General features: G+C 46.9%; 1 protein-coding gene and 2 non-coding genes across 3 annotated transcripts; 2 read left to right on the forward strand and 1 right to left on the reverse strand.

The window, feature by feature from the left end:
• Nucleotides 1-334: 334 nt before the first annotated feature.
• On the forward strand, nucleotides 335-16937 carry Ppp1r8 (protein phosphatase 1 regulatory subunit 8). Its single transcript, XM_032896674.1, has 7 exons — nucleotides 335-443; nucleotides 2602-2662; nucleotides 8165-8318; nucleotides 9692-9912; nucleotides 12080-12224; nucleotides 13443-13507; nucleotides 15858-16937. The coding sequence occupies exons 1-7, from the start codon at nucleotides 388-390 to the stop codon at nucleotides 16209-16211; spliced, it is 1056 nt and encodes a 351-aa protein (XP_032752565.1). The 5' UTR covers nucleotides 335-387; the 3' UTR covers nucleotides 16212-16937.
• Nucleotides 4733-4897, forward strand: LOC116890489. The gene has a single exon (XR_004386676.1).
• LOC116890340 lies at nucleotides 12350-12456 on the reverse strand. The gene has a single exon (XR_004386562.1). It is a non-coding gene; the product is annotated as a U6 spliceosomal RNA (small nuclear RNA).

Below are 16937 nucleotides of genomic sequence, written 5' to 3' on the forward strand. Positions count from 1 at the left end.
GAATGAGCAGTCACGTCTTATCTCTAGCGATCACTTGCTTATCGCTAGATGAAGTGTGAATGGTTGGTGTTCTGGGAGTTAATGCAGATTACAGAGCCCAAGAGTTTCTGGAGGAGAACGGAGCGAGAAGCCCACACCTCGGTACAAACCACTTCTGACCCCGTGATCAAGGAGAACCTCCCCTCCCATCCCTCCCCAGCAAACACTGCAGACTTCAAAATCAACCCCTAATCCCCTCCGCCATAGGCGCTCCCAGGCGAGCGTCCTGGCGTTACGCGTGCGCACGCACGCGCTGCGCACAGGCTGCTGGGAGGCCGCCTCTTCCCTCCCGACCTCCCAGTTTCCCGGCGTGCTTCAGGCCCGCCAAATGGGAGGGGGAGACGCAAGATGGCGGCAGCCGTGAACTCCGGCTCCAGCCTCCCGCTGTTCGACTGCCCGACTTGGTGAGTAATATGATTTCTGGGGCTGGAGCATCTTGGTGTGAGTTAACCAGGGCAGAAAAGGAGGTTGTATTTTTTCCTTTTTTTTTGCGATGAAACAAGCGGCTCAAAAAGATCCTGAAATGATTGAGGGAAAACTGTCCGCTGTGAGGGGCCGGGCGACGCTGTGTGGAGGAACCTGGAGCTGGGGCCCAGGCTCTGAGGAAACCCGAGGTTTGGGGGCTCGAAGGCATTCAGTTTAGACAGCGCTTGGGAGGTCAGCCGCTCACCGGGGTGCTTTCAGGCCTTGGCCCCTAACTTGCCCTAACTCATCATTGAGTGCTTGATGCTCTCAGGGAGCATCCTAGCTTCCCCGGGTGTTGAACGTCCAGAGCCCGCATGAGCTAGCTTCCCTACCCCAACCCAACCTGATGCTGCATCCGTCTGTGGCTGCTGCATCCTCCAAGAGGACTAGGAGCTCCTTGAGGGCATGGATGGCGCCGAACTATTCCCCCTGTTCTCTGACCAGACCAGTACGAAGCCCGGTACAAAAGACACCAGAAGTTGTTAGCTTATATCGTTTTCATTCCCTGGGACGTTCATAGTAGTAGGGTGGTTTAGGCGTTGAGTAAGGTGCAAGATGAATACATAGGAATTGCTTTGCAGGAAGATGCATCCGAGTGAAAGCGCTTTCTGCTGTTGCGGCTTTTCCCGGTTGTTAACATGTTACTTCTCAGGCTTCTGTTACATTGAGATCTTCAAGGGCAAAAACCCTTGCATCATTCTCAGCTCCTAGGCCTGAGTCAATCACATAATAGGATATTTAGAAAATATATTTTGGTTTTAATGTTCATTTTTAACCTGTTTCTCAAAAGGGGGGGGGCTTTTGTCCAATGCACTGTCCTTTTAGCTATAAAAAAGATCCGAGCAGAACTGTGAGATGACTGCGTTGAATCTCCAATTAGATAGACACAATTAGACAGGATACCGTTTCTTCTGTGCAAATGTAAGGGCCCCAGAAGGTTCAAAAGAACAAGCCCAGGAAGCAGGTGAATGTTTGGCTGTTCACTGGATTTCTTTATACTTTTAACATAACCATGTGCTTCAGCCTACACATTCTTTATCCACACTGGTCCCTGGCTGCACTTATTTCAAATTTGGGCCAGCCAAATATAAAGAGACTCTTTGAGATCACCTGTCATTACTTCAGAATCTGGTGCATACTAGGAATTGTGTCAGGTAATTTGACACTCTCACAACCCCTTGGATGATGAAGTATAGAGAAAAGTTTGATGACTTAGAATTTTTCAGAAAGACCTGTTCAGGATACACCTCTTATTCATTTGGAACTTGATTTCGTGGGTGTGACTTTGATTCACTCAAGTTCCCTAATTACATTATCTCTGATTGGTACCAAGAGTTCATTTGGGTAATGGTTTTTGTTTATTTTCTGATGAGAATAATATTGATCAGTCCCCAAACAAATAGTTTTTGTTGTTTGATTGTTTTAACATTTATTTGTTTTGAGGCAAGATCTCATATGTAATTGTAGCTGGTCTAGAACTTGCTATACAAAGTAGGATGGCCTTGAAATGATCTCTCTGATGGGAATTCTCATGTGTACTTCTGTACCCAGCAAAGTAACTGGGTTTGTTTTGTTGTTTTTGTTTTTGTTTTTTAATATTAGGAGTAGTAAATCTTAGATTAAAACCCCAGGTTAGACCAAGCATGGTGGCATACACCACAATGTAGTCTAGCACAGGAAAGGTGGAGGTTAGAGGTTTAGATGTTCAAGGTCATCCTCAGATCCAAACCCACTAAGGTTAGAGCCTAGCTTGTTTTCTGAGACATGAGACTCTGTCTCCAAAAACAAGCAAGAAGGAAAAACCTCTTCAGGGGACAGGACATTGAGCTGCATTGTCTCTGAAGGGCATAGCTAGTGTTAAAATGCAGGAGTTTTTTTGGGGGGTCTGCTCTAAATACAGACCCACAGAAAAATCTCTGGAACAACTGAATCACTTAGGAAGAAAATGTCAAACACATTTCACTCTAACACAGTGAAATATGACATTTTTGTTTAAATATGAACTAACTCTAGGCTGGTAGGGGAGCCTCGGTGTTGATTATTAAAAACAGTCTTGGACTCCTCCTTGAAACCGCTGTTTTCACTCTTCTCTTTCAGGGCAGGTAAACCACCACCCGGCTTACATCTGGATGTAGTGAAAGGAGACAAGCTAATTGAGGTACTGCAGCCTGCTGTGACTGGCTTCCCCACCCTGCCTCCCTTTGCTTTGTTTTCAGCGATGTTACTTTTCTCCTCTGTTTCTGTTTTTTAAGGCAGAGTTAGTCCTGGGTATCCTGGAGCTCCCTATATAGGGCAGCCTGGCCTTGAACTCAACAAAGATTGAATGCCTCTGCCTCCCAGTCCTGTAAGGAAAGACGTGGGCTGCCACACCTCTTTTGGGTCCCCCTGCTAAAAGCTCCCAGGGACTGATGGTGCAGCTCTGTGACAGAGTGGCTGGCTGGCATTCGGAAACCGTTTTGGATTCATTCTCCAGCAGGCAACACTCTCCCACGGTTACTCCCCTGCCCTCACAAATGAAGATATTTTTGACAGGTCATAGGTCCAGGGCACCCACACAGACTGGAAACCCACTGATTTGGAGTTTGTGGAGTGCATAGTTCTTATTAACTACAGAAAGCTGTGATCTAGATTAAGTTTAACATTTAAGCTGCTTCTGTGAGATTCAGGATTAATTCCTTCAGGGTAGTATGGTCAGGAAGGGCACTTGTCAAAAAAGAAAATGAAATGGAGCTAAAATTCATTCATTTAAACTAAGAAAGGCCAGCTCTCGTGCCACAGGCAGAGGCAGGGGCAGGCCCAGGCCCAGGCCGGTGCCTGTGAGTTGGAGGCCATAAGGGCTCTATAGTGGGGCCCTGTCTGAAAAAAACTAAGGAGAGACAGAATCACACACATAAAATTACATCATTGCAGTTAAGTATTATAAAGTAAGTTTAATGGAATTCCAGCTTCTACAGAAAGTTTCTAGAGTCACATCAGATTTTACAGTATAGTAACTGGGTATTATTTTGTTCAACCGGTTTGAGATAGGGTCTCACCCTGTAACCCTGGTTGGCCTGGAACTCAAAGTGATCCACCTGCCTCTGCCTCCCAAGGGCTGGGTGTTCTTTTATATTTGAAATAGATTTCCACTCTAGCCCATATTGGCCTTGAACTCACTGTGTAGCCCTAGCTGGTTTCTGACTCTGTGATAATCCAATCCCCCACCCCTACCCCCCTTTTCCAAATACTGGGATTGTGTGAGTCACCATATCTGACTTATATATTAAGATATATAATTATTTACCAAGGAAAAGGGAATAAACCCACTGATTTCATAGTTACAAATTAAGTTCAAAGCTCTATTATTAATTATTTTTTCCTTGGTGTATTCAATAAAAAAAAAAAAAAAACCTGACATTTTACAGATGGTAGCTTGAAAAGTAAGAGGTTTTGGGGTGGTGGTAGAAGAAATATAGTTTCACACAGCCCAAAACTCAAATAATTATTCAAGGAAATAATTAAAAATATCCCGAAACCTGTTTCACTACAGGTGGTACCATAGATAGAAGAATTTTTGTTGTTGTTGCATAGAATAGTGTGAAGTTTGAAGACTTCTAGAGATACACTTTGTGGGCTGGGGAGATGTCTCAACACGTAGAAGGCTTGCTCTGCAAGCCTAACAACTTGGCGGGATCCTGGAACCCATGTAAACATGGAAGTCAGGAACCGACTACACACAGTTGCCCCTTGGCTCTACTGCCTGTTTCTTCCAATATACACAGACACAAAGAGAAAGTATAATAGCAAATTAAAAGATGAAATATATTTTGTTGTTGGAATTTAGTAAATCTTTAATTTGCAACAAGAGTAAATAGGCAAAGAGGCCCAGATAACTTTACATTTCATTATAGAAGATGGACCTTTTCACCCTTCACCTTATTCCCCACCCTCTGGTTACTGGTCTCCGTCTGCTGTTCTCGTATCTCAGGTCTCCTGCATGATGCTGAGTTGTACAACGTTGTCAGGTTACAGATTTTAGATATCACTACATAGCTGTTAAAGGAATGGGCCTGAGATGTGTGTTAGGGTGTGAGTGTGTGTGTGTGTGTGTGTGTACGCACGTGTGAGTTTGTATTTAGTTTGTCATGTTAGCGTTCAGACAAGGGTCTCGTGCATTCTGGTTAAGTGTGCTACTGCTCAGCTCTAGCCCTCAGCCTAGCTGTATTTATTTTAAGGATTTAGATGTGACCAGCACTTGATACTAACCGAGCTATCTATATCCTCGTCCTGTCTAAAGGCTTGTGATATGTTGTGATAGTTGGGTTGCAGAAGTGCGATATTAAAGTCAAAGCCATGAGTCTTTTAGGCCCAGTGTGTAAAGACACACTCTGAGTTATAACTCAGAGGCACATTTGGATAGTGATCAGCCGTGGCTAGCCAAAAGTCACAGCCTTAGGAACCAGAAAGAACAAGGCATGATTCATTCCCTTTTTGTTATATTTCCTTAATTCTAAGAGGTATTATTTTTCATTTAAATTCCCTTTTAACATTTCTGTGCTTGGGGTGCTGTTGATGGTGATTGTGTGCCTGTAACACGAGAGCCCTCTCTTTTTCCTTAACGCAGTCTCTGGCACATCTCTTGCACTCTAGAATGGTTGCTCTCGATGCAGTGTGCTTATTAGCAAACAAGTCTGTGATGACACCATCTTAATAAACAACAGCATATGAGTGGAAGGTGCGGTGAGATAAACCTGCATGCGTGCTTCCTCGAAGACACACTATGCTTTCAGACCCCGACACTAATCTTAAATTTATGTTGTCTTAATAATTGGGGGCTTTGTTCTGTTTTTTGAGACAAGGGCTCATCATGTAGCCCTGGCTGGCCAGTAACTCACTGTGTGGAGATCAGGCCGCTTCACCCAGAGCTCTGCCTGCGTGCTGAGTGAGTTCCCTGTCACCGTTTGCTATGGGTATTTAGACTGTGATGCCCAGGTGGGCCTTGAACCCACAATGACCCTCCTGCCTCAGCTTCCACAGTGCTTGGGTTAAAGGCAGGAACTACTACACTGGCTTCTCATGTCTTATTAGTTACACGGATCTTTCTGTTTTGGTTTGTTTTGGGGGTTGGGAGCGGGCCTGTGTTTTTGAGAAGGTCCCCTTTGGCTGCCGTCCTCGTGCTTCTGCTTCCTGAATGCTGGGGTTACAGGTGTACACAGCCACTGCCTACCTTGATCCATGTTTTAAAATGTAACATTGGGGTGACTGATTGGCTGTCGGGCCATTGCTAAACTGGGTCTCCATAGCAGTGTGGCCCTGACTGAGCTGTAGCAGCAGCAGGTGTGAACTGTCACGTAGGAGTCCACAGACTGCTTGAATTGATTGAATCTTAAGGCTAAGCTTCCCAGAGCTCAGAGCTTTAATGGGGATAAGAATATGAATACTCAAAATATTTGTTCCCAGGTGGTTTATATCCATAGAGAGATGGCTCAGTGGTTAAGAGCACTGACTGCTCTTCCAGAGGTCCTGAGTTCAATTCCCAGCAACCACATGGTGGCTCACAACCATCTGTAATAGAATCCGATGCCCTCTTCTGGTGTGTCTGAAGAGAGTGATGGTGTACTCCTATACTTAAATAATTTTAAACTGTAAAATCACATAAATTTGAATTGTATTTATTTAAAGAAATTATTACAGTGGGGAGTGTCTCCATATCATATCTCTACAAATGGAAGGGGTGTCAACCCTAGGGCATGGTCCTCACCAGTGAGACAATTAAAGCTCATGCAAGTGTGTGGCAGGTAAGTACACAGCAGTTGCCGCTGCTAACAGCACATGAGGTGTGAGGACACTGACGCATGTATCCTGAGTGGGGAGCCTCTCCCTGGGCACCGCCTACTGGGAGTTCACAGGGGATAGCTCTTGATTTCTAGCCTTATACTGACTTCACTTTACATCCTCTCGGAACTTTCATGCTAGCTTTTCTTGGAAGTGGTAGTGGCGGGGCGTCTGTCTTTCTGTCTGTCTGTCTGCCTGTCTTAGAATAGGGCCTTACTATGCATAACCCAGGCTAACTTTGAACTTGGCATCATCTTGCCTTAACATCTGAAATTCCTTTTTTATTTTGTGTTTTTCAAGACAGGGTTTCTCTGTATAGTTCTAGAACTTGTAGGCCAGGCTGGCCTCAAACTCTCGGATCCATCTGCCTGGGATTAAAGCCATGCCCACCATGCTTGGCCAATTCCTGGTTTCTCAGGGACTTTAGGAATCTAGGGTGGAGTGTGAACTAGAGCTTATAAGACCTCGTACTTAAACAGCATATTAAATGGGGTCCTCAGGTACTCGGCCACTAACATTGGACTGGAATTAGGAAAGTGTTAGTAACAATTCCCCCGGTGTCCTTCAGATATGCACTGTGGTTTGTAACCATCTGTGACAACAGTAGCTTTTCATAGAGCATGATTCAGCTGGAGGAATACACTTCCTTTTTCTGCCCTTCTTACTCACTTGCTAATCAAATAATCTTTAAAAAAAATTTGCTTTATGTATATGAGTGTTTTGCCTCCGTTTTATGTGTACTGTGTGCTGATGGAGGCCAGAAGGGCTGTACCCTGGAGCTGGGGTCTCAGACAGTGATGAGCCACTGTGTGGTGCTGGGGATCAGAACCTGGCTTGAGTGCTCTTAATCCTGTGCCCTCTCTCCAGCCTCTCTCTTTCTTTGCCCTTTGAGATGGGGCCTTACTACCTAACCTTGACTGGACTGGAACTCACTATATAGACCAGGCTGGCCTCCAATTCTGAGACCCACCCCTGCCCCCATCCCCACTTCTGCTTCCCGAGTGGTGGAATTAAAGGAATTCAGCTATAATTCCAACCCTTGGTGGAATTCTTATTTCAGCAAGGTATGGTGGCTGGTGCTTTTAATCCTAACACCTAGGAGGCAGAGGCAGGGGGATCCGAGTTTAAGGCTAGTCTGGTCTCTAGAGGTCCAAGCCAGCTAGAGTTACATTTAAAAAAGACAAAGGGGATCATGAGAATCCATATCTCATAGGGAGAAGCTACTTACATCTCATAGGGTTGAGAACAGTTTTTGTTTTGTTTTTCATACCAGCACTATCCAGTGGAAGATAATATTTAGAGAGATGAGCTCTAATTCCCTGACAGAAAGTGTTAGCTTAGTAAATTGCTGTTCGGGTACACACAGGGGGGCATACGGAGAGCATTCTTGAGGTAAGTCATGCCACTGACTTGAAGGAGTACTTAGAAATGCAAAGGCAGTTCTTCAGCTGACAGCCCATGGCCCTGAGAAGATTTCAGTGGCATGCTTGGAACTGGGTGAATGATGTCCCCAGTAGGAGTGACCTAATGCAACAGCATTAGTGCTGTCAGCCTTAGCTACAAGTAGGAGGGCACTGCTGGCTGTTTAGGAACCAGGGAGCTAGTGTGTGTCATGTGTGAAAGATATTCCTGATCTGGATCTTACGGTGTCAGACGCTTGTGTGCTGGGGAAAGCAAGTGCCTGCACTAATCTTACCAGACGCAGAACTTAAAGACCAGTGAGAGATGCTATTCTCCATGGCCAGACATTTTAGCTATGTAGGACCCTCTACTTACAGGATGGGGAGTTTTTACTAAGCTGGCTTGCAGCAGAAGGGAAGTAACACTCACTCTCATATTCATTTAGAAGCTGATTATTGATGAGAAGAAGTATTATTTATTTGGGAGGAACCCCGATCTGTGCGACTTTACCATCGACCACCAGTCTTGCTCTCGGGTCCACGCAGCACTGGTGTACCACAAGCACCTGAAGAGAGTTTTCTTGATAGATCTCAACAGCAGTAAGTACCCGGCTCCTGTGTCCTGTCATCCACGGGCACGGAAATGCCTCTTGGGCTCTTGGTTTGGAGAACTTTTTTTTTAAGTTGTCTTGTCTTTATTTCTGAGATTCTTTTATTCTCCTGAAATAGTTGACTAAGGAGAAAAGATAGTTTGGGGGATTCTTCTGGGAGACATTTGTATATAGACAATGAGAATGGCATGAAGGAACTGACTAGGGTGCTGGTGTTCAGGTCCTCACGAGGCCGGGTGATCAGTTTAAGCTGGAGTCTGAATAGAGTCATTAACGTGCATCAATACAGAGTGTTTACAGAATGCTTGTTTTGAGCAGTGTTTATTATTTACAATAGACTGTTTATCCTGAATATACCTTATTTTAACTGAATCACAACAATTTAATTTCATAAGTTTGCCTAAAATAATCTACAGTTGAGACTGGGCTGGGGACTGCTACAGTTTACTTGTTTGCCATGGTTAGTAGAGTATAATTCGCAGTCGTACTTCCTCTGCTCGCCAGGTTAGCCCTCCCCCCACCGTGGCGCACACAGACGCACGGCTCGGTCTGATTACATACAGACTCGGTGAGCCTTGTCTTACAGGTGCTTAACTCTTCTTCCCACTTCATAACATGCAGAAAGCTGGCAAGGACACGTTCAGAGTCCCTGGTAGGATTTTGGCTTGCCTTGGTGCTGGCATTGCATCTGTGTTGGCCAATCTTGCTGTCCTGGGGAAAGCTAAAGTCTTAGGCCAGCAGAGCAGCAGTTCATGGTCCTTAGAGTTGGGGCTAGAGAGGCAGACCACTGCCCATGTTTGCCTTGGAGATCATGGCCTCTGCTAGGTTGGAACCATTTCTGTTGGACCCAGAGTGGAGCCAAACCTTTCTGGCCGCAGAGACCAGGCAGCAAATTTAAAGGTGTGTAACAGGTCCACTGAAGGGATTCAGAGCTTCCTTCCTTTAACAGAAGACAGGGCGAAGTGAACCCAGTGGCATATAAACTTTTAGGGTTTTTTTTTTTTGTATACATAATGACACATGTTTATATTTGCAGCACTGAGGAGGATGAGGCAGGAGAATTGTGAGTTCAGCCTGGTTGACATAGTTTGTTTGACTCCAGACTGGCTACGGAGTAAGTTGAAAGCCAGTCCTGACTATAGAGTGACATCTGACTCAAAAGACAACAAGCAGGAGAGGTGCTTTTGTGTTTATGATCCTGAATGTGACATTTATTATCATTAAAATCTGACGATCAGAAAGGCAAACCTAATGTGCTGTGGGAGCCGACCGACTTCCTGTGAGCGTCCGAGGCGATGCTTTCCTCGAGCGCTGGCTGCCTCCGTCCTGGTCCCCCCTTACCCTTCTGACTTGGTTTTGCAGCACATGGCACTTTTTTGGGTCATATCCGGCTGGAACCGCACAAGCCTCAGCAGATTCCCATTGACTCCACGGTCTCGTTCGGCGCGTCCACGAGGGCGTACACTCTGCGAGAGAAGCCTCAGACACTGCCATCAGCTGTGAAAGGAGATGAGAAGATGGGCGGAGAGGACGATGAACTTAAGGGCCTGTTGGGACTTCCCGAGGAGGAGACCGAGCTGGATGTAATTCTCTCGTCATTGTCTCTTGGGTTCCTTGCTTTTGCAGTGTGGAGCTGTTCGTCCCGGTTTGAAATGACAGTGCTCTAGCATCAGGGGGCTCTTTTGGCCTGTGAGCCTTCAGCGATGCATATGGCCGCTGTGTGACCAGAGCTCCCCGCACTAGATCCAGGAAACTTAGAGGCCGAGAACAAGGAGTTGCTTTTTTCTGTTTTAACTTTTGTTTTGTTTTACATTTTATTTATTTTATGTTTTAGAATGTTTTGCCTGTGTGTTTGTGTGTGTATTCAGGATATGACGTTAGGTACCCTGAAACTACAGATAGTCGTGAGCTAGCATGTGGCTCTGGAAATCAGACCCAGGTCCTGCGCAGAGCAGCCCCTGCTCTTGACCGCTGAGCCATCTCTCCAGCCCGTGTTCTACGTCCTTCAGCACTGCACTGCGCTTCACTGTCCAGCGTGGCCACTGACCACATTCCTGCATTCCGTCTTTCCGTCTCTAGGGGTGACACATTGGGTATTCAGCCATCTGTGTCAGGAGTCTCTGACTATAACTTCTTACCACAGTCATATTGTAGTAGGAATCAGATATTCTCATTAGCTATGATCTAGCGCTGTCTGTGGGACACTGCCTAGGCATCTGAGAATCCAGTCTATTTTGTTATCCCTGGGAGTCCTTGAAAGTACACAGACACACACACAAACACACACAGACACACGCCTTGGATACCCACGGAACACTATGATGTCCATCCTCATAATAAGTTCTATTGAAAAACACTAGCTTACCAAGACAACATTTTCATCCATTTAGCCTTTTTGGTACTCACCAGACAGCCCAGAGGTCTTTGGGCTGGAGAGGTGGCTCTAAGTTCACAGGCTGCTTCCAGAGAGGTCCCTGGTTGGTTTCCAGCAGCCACATGGAACTGGAGGTGATTTAAAGGCTACTGAGAAGCCCTAGGCTGTCGTCCCTTGAGCAGCCTCACATCGGAGGGCCTTGGTGGTCACTGCGTCTCCCCTCCAGGCTGTTGTGCATCCCTGTCTCTCGGGTCAGCCTGTTAGCTCTCTCTGGGTTGGGAATATCTCAAGCCGCACTGCAGGTTGGATGAGTCCAGTGAAGGGAAGAAGCAGGAAGCAGTGCTAAGGCCACACTAATCATGAGATGGATGGATGGATGGATGGATGGATGGATGGATGGATGGATGGATGGATGGATGGATGGGTGGGTGGGTGGGTGGGTGGGTGGATGGATGGATGGATGGATGGATGGATGGGTGATTGTGAATAGACCTGGGGCCAGATGTAGGACGGAGAGTCTGCCAAGACTTAAATGCAATGCTGGTGTCCTTAGGAGTTTCAAAGGGGACAGTAAGATGTGGTGGCTTTATTGTGATCCCAGCACTGCAGACATTGAGGCAAGAGGATTGTTAGAAATTTGAAGCCAGTCTACTCTACGTAGATCTTGTCTGTCTTTGCCCCCACCACCACGCACACACATGCACACACCACACATACATTCACACAGACACAAACAAAAAGCACATGGGGGTGGAACAGACAGTTCAGGGTGGTCTTACGGCCAGCTACTGAGAAGCATTTGGTTGTCATTCTCATCTATTTTGCAGTTTTAAAATAAATATTTTTTTTATAAAGATTTATTTCTTATATGTAAGTACACTGTAGCTATCTTCAAACACACCAGAAGAGGGCATCAGATCCCATTACAGATGGTTGTGAGCCACCATGTGGTTGCTGGGAATTGAACTCAGGACCTCTGGAAGAGTAGTTGGGTGCTCTTAACCGCTGAGCCATCTCTCCAGCCCTCTAGAATAAAATGTTCTTCCTAGTTAATTCTCCTTTAGTTCTTGACATAGAGTCACAATAGCATTCCTTCAAACCAGGAAAGTCAAGAAAGAGCCACACCCTCATTTCTCACCTGTTCTCACTCAGCCTTCAACCTCCTCTTAAACTCTCATGACCAATGAGGATGGTCCGAGTTCTCTATTAATAGTCTTAATTAGGACAGTCCGAGTCCTCTGAATACAGACAGCTGTCTGGCTTACCTTGGGAGATCAGAGTAAGCCCCAAATGTCTTTTTGCCTAGTGTTTGGTATTTTCTCCAGAAAACTCCCTGTGTACTAATTCTGATCCTTCCTATATGAACTTTGGCTTAGAACCTGACGGAGTTCAACACTGCCCACAACAAGCGGATTTCAACCCTCACTATTGAAGAGGGAAATCTGGACATTCAGAGACCAAAGAGGAAGAGGAAGAACTCGAGGGTGACCTTCAGTGAGGATGATGAGATCATCAACCCAGGTGAGAGAGAGAGAGAGAGAGAGAGAGAGAGAGAGAGAGAGAGAGAGAGAGAGAGAGAGAGAGAGAGAGAGAGGAGTGTGTGCTGCCTGGACCTCTGGAGTGCCACTAGACCGTCTTTTTCTTTTTTTAATATGGAACGCTTCACGGATTTGCGTGTCATCCTCACACAGGGGCCATGCTAATCTTCTCTGTGTTGTTCCAATGTTAGTATGTGTGCTGCCAAAGCGAGCACTCCTGTGACATTGTAAGTCCCCTGATAGGTGACTGCACAGAGGAGCAGCCCATGTGTGCAGATGCTGTGAGAGTAATTTCGAGTTCTGTGAAAGATCTCCACTGACAGCCAGGCCATGTATGGTAGGCTGTGGGGCAGGGGGTGACCAATGACTTTGAGGGTTTTACTTAATTTAAAACGTGTGCCATCGGGGTTGGGGATTTAGCTCAGTGGTAGAGCGCTTGCCTAGCAACCGCAAAGCCCTGGGTTCGGTCCCCAGCTCTGAAAAAAAAAAAAAAAAAAAAAAAAAAAAAAGTGGGCCATCAGGGTATGTAGAAACCAGTTAAATATAACTTGCATTAAGAGAAGGACGTGGATTGTCACCCCAGTTACCAGTGCGCAAATAACTGATGTGTGGTGCAGTCGTGAGTGACCTGTAAGGCCTGCTTCTCAGCCATGTATGGAATCCTCTGGATGCTGGGGTATAAGGGGACTATGGGACCAAGCATGGCTCCATTAGGCCAAAACCAGAGCCTGTGGTACCAGGGCGTTAGCCTACAGAAGACAGAAAAACCGGCAAGCCGGAGGCTCGGAAGCCATGGAAGCACGTCCCTTACCTACCTTGATGGTTGCTCCCTTTGGAGTGAAGCCAGGTGTTCTGTAGGGTAGCAGTGCGTGTCACAAGCTGTGAAAAGAAGCTGCTTTGAGGGGCCACTCAGACCCTCACTCGAGAGCTGGGAATGTGAAGCCCTGGCTCTGAGGCCTAAATCTGATGAGCGAACAGGAGTATGTGGTTGCACCTTGTCACTAAGATGGTGATGTCTGCTGTTTGACCTGCCTTGCTCTGTTCCTCGAGTATATGGTGCTGTTGCCCTGGCCCCTGCCTCGTGGAGCCGCTGGGCAGGCTTCGCACATAAGGCCCTTAGCGTTAGCTGTATTTTTCTGTTTGAACGGTGTTTGGCTGGGTGAGCCCGTATCCTCCCAACCCTGCTCTCGTCTTTTTGCAGAGGACGTGGATCCGTCTGTTGGTCGCTTCCGGAACATGGTGCAGACTGCAGTGGTTCCAGTCAAGGTAGGAAGCCCCTTTTGAGAGCCTCTGAGATGGTCTGGTCTCCAAACCCCAGTTTAGGTCTATAACCCAGTTTTAGTGTGTCCACTTAGAAGGTCCTGGCTTTGATCCCAGCAATACAAAAAGAAAAAGGGAGAAAACCCCGTTTTGTGTAGATGGATGTTAGTCTGTTTGAAACACATTCTGTGTTTCTCTCCCTTTAAAAAATTATTTTTAATTTATTTTTCTTTTGTATGTATGAATTTTTTGACTCATACATGTATGTGTAACCCATACATGTCTGGTGCCCCAGGAGGCTTGAGGGGTCATTGGGTTCCTGGAGCTGCTGTGTAGGAACCAGGAACTGTCAGTGCTGTGACTGAACCTGGTCCTCTGGAGGAGGAGCAGCCAGTGCTCTCCCAGCTCCTAAGCCCTCTCTCCAGCCCTCTCTCCCGTTTCTCATTCTCTGGGAATACCCTTCCCTCACCCGTGTCTCAGAAACTGGGGAGTGCTGCAAAGGACTGCAGGTGGACAGCGAGAATACGTGTACTAACTGCTGCCGTGGAAGTGTAGTCGCCTTCCCTAAGTGCAGAGGGCCGCCTTCCTTTGTCCTCTCTGCTGGCTCAAAATAAAAGAGATGCATTAATATGCAGCTTTGCCATGTCCTCTTAAAAACTTACTGTTACTCTTTTTTTTTTTTTTTTAAGATTTATTTACTATATATGAGTACACTGCCACTGTCCTCAGACACACCAGAAGAGGCCATCAGATCCCATTACAGATGGTTGTGAGCCACCATGTGGTTGCTGGGAATTGAACTCAGGACTCTGGAAGAGCAGTCAGTGCTCTTAACCGCCGAGCCATCCCTCCAGCCTAAGTTTTCAGGTTTTTTTGAAAATAAAACTCTAGGGCATGATGGTGTTCATAATTCTCAGCACAAGCAAGAGGGTCACGAATCACTCTCTGCTGCATGACTGAGTTTGAAAGCAGCCTGGCTACTTCTACTAAAAAGTGGCTAACAAGATGGCTCAGCCTGGGGTCCTGAGTTCAAACCCACTCCCCTCCAGGGTAGCAGGAGAAGCCTAACTCCTAAGCTTGTCCTCTTCCCAGGACATGTGTGTTGTGACAGACTTGCACATGTGCACACATAATAAATAAATTTTTAGATACAACAACAGAGTCTCAGACAGGGCGGCTCCTTCCCAGGGTGCTGTGCAGCACGCTAAGTGGACCGAAGATTGTTTTCTGCAGGATTATGTAATCTGATGCTTCCCCCCCCACCCCCCCGAGCTCTTTCTTTCTGTTTTTCTTTTCTTATGTTCTGTTGTTAACATACAAACCCAGCAAGTATCATCATGTTGCTGTTACTGTGGCATCATATGTGCAGCTAGGAAAGCATGGCAGTTCGTGTTGTGGTTCAAGTTTAACGTCTGGGTGCACGTGCTTAGCCACCACCCCGGCAAGACAGGGCACTCCTCGCTCACCCTTCAACACAAACTTCCTCCCACTCAGCTCAGCCCCAGGAACCCATGTATTTGACCCATGTGATTATTTAAGTCATTGTTTCAATGTTAAAAACATTTGCTGTTTAAAAACTGGGTACTCGGGGTTGGGGGATTTAGCTCAGTGGTAGAGCGCTTGCCTAGGAAGCCAAGGCCCTGGGTTCGGTCCCCAGCTCCAAAAAAAAGAACCAAAAAAAAAAAAAAAAAAAAAACTGGGTACTCAGAGCCAGGCAGGTGTGGTCTCTGTGAGTTCAAGGGCGGCCTGGTGCACATGAGTTCCACAGCACCCAGAGCTGTGTAGAGAGGCCCTGTCCCAAAAAAAAAAAAAAGGGGAGGAGGGGCAGGGGAGACGGCACCTAGCTGGGTGGGTGGTGCATGCTAGTTAGAAGGCAGAGACAGGAGGATTGCTGCGGTTTAGAAGTTCAAAAACTATAGTACATAGTGCCAATTGGGTGAGCATCACAGTGACTTCCTGGGCATAGAGACCACGTCACCTAAGGAGGAGTAAAGCAGCCTCGTGGAGTTCGGAACTGATGAGCAGTGCCCATGGATGGCCTCTGCGGTACAGTGAGCCTCTGCCTTTCATTTTAAATTTCCAAAGGCCAGGCTTTTAATCCCAGGACTTGAGAGACAGGCCATCCTGGTTTACAGAGTGAGTTCTAGGACAGCCAAGGCTGTGGTAGAGAGAGACTGTCTCAGATAAAAAGAGCCATTGCTCTGATGGATCGGATCGGACCCTGAGACTTCAGAAATGGGCTTGGTGCACGGCGGGACTTCCCCAGATGTTAGCTTTCTAAGCTAGAGTGAAACACAGACAGGGCCTCATCTCACGTGTCCTTTCTGTTTTCTCCCCTCCCCGTGGCAAACCACAGAAGAAGCGGATGGAGGGCTCAGGCTCCCTGGGCCTGGAGGAGTCAGGGAGCAGGCGCATGCAGAACTTTGCCTTCAGCGGAGGACTATATGGGGGCCTGCCCCCCACACACAGTGAACCAGGCTCCCAACCACACGGCATTCACGGGACAGCGCTCATTGGTGGCTTGCCCATGCCATACCCGAACCTCGCCCCTGATGTGGACTTGACTCCTGTTGTGCCGTCAGCAGTGACCATAAATCCCACACCAAACCCCGCAGTGTATAACCCTGAAGCTGTAAATGAACCCAAGAAGAAGAAATACGCGAAGGAGGCTTGGCCCGGCAAGAAGCCCACGCCTTCCTTACTGATTTGATATTTTTGGTTATGGAGAGGGTGGGGAGGGCTGGGGAGGGTGGAGGGGTGACAAGGGGAGCTACTGAACTAGGGAGAAAACTTTCCATGTGTGCAGTATCGTCTTTCAGAAAGTCTCCTAAGGCCCTAACCATGTAATACTGAGACTAGGGGCGGGGCTAGAGGACCAGTAAAGACCTGAGTCAGAACACTGAAGTGCAGAGAAAGGCTGCCCAGGCCTTCTGAGCAGACTGTCCTGGCCCTCTCCCGGTGGAGAGGTCCTGTCCTGTCTGGTGGCATGAGGCCAGTTTGTAACCAGTGTCACAGGACAGGCTAATGGGTTTGTAGTGTTGTTGGACTTTACCTATTTTCCTTGTCCACACTGAGAACTCATTTAGTTCCACTGCAGCCTCCCCTGTGGCCTCGCTGTTTACGGGTGCCATGAGGCAGTTCCTTAAGGAGTGACCCGTTGGGGCAGTTCTGGTGGACAGGAAGACTACTTTGCAGGGACCGGGTGTTGTTAGGAGAAGACGCTCAGGCATTGGTTTGGAGGCTCCCCTGACCCCCATGGAGAGTTCTGGTTATTCAAATCTCCAGAATAGACCTGGTTAACAGGAGACAAGGTAGGAACCATTGTATGAGCTTTGTACAGATTTGTACATTTGTGTAATAGGCCTTTTCTGCTTTAAGTGTAGCTTTTTACCTGTCACCTTTATTACATTGTAAATTAAATGTAACTTTTGTCATT

This window comes from Rattus rattus, chromosome 1 (assembly GCF_011064425.1).
Source record: "Rattus rattus isolate New Zealand chromosome 1, Rrattus_CSIRO_v1, whole genome shotgun sequence".
Classification (NCBI taxonomy): domain Eukaryota; kingdom Metazoa; phylum Chordata; class Mammalia; order Rodentia; family Muridae; genus Rattus; species Rattus rattus.

What these genes read in the sequence shown, in the direction of transcription:
- Ppp1r8 (XM_032896674.1), top strand. Translation starts at nt 388, where the DNA reads ATGGCGGCAGCCGTGAACTCCGGCTCCAGCCTCCCGCTGTTCGACTGC. An exon ending in AGGAGGAGACCGAGCTGGAT is followed by an intron (nt 9,913 to 12,079) that starts GTAATTCTCTCG and finishes ACTTTGGCTTAG; the next exon opens with AACCTGACGGAGTTCAACAC. An exon ending in TGATGAGATCATCAACCCAG is followed by an intron (nt 12,225 to 13,442) that starts GTGAGAGAGAGA and finishes GTCTTTTTGCAG; the next exon opens with AGGACGTGGATCCGTCTGTT.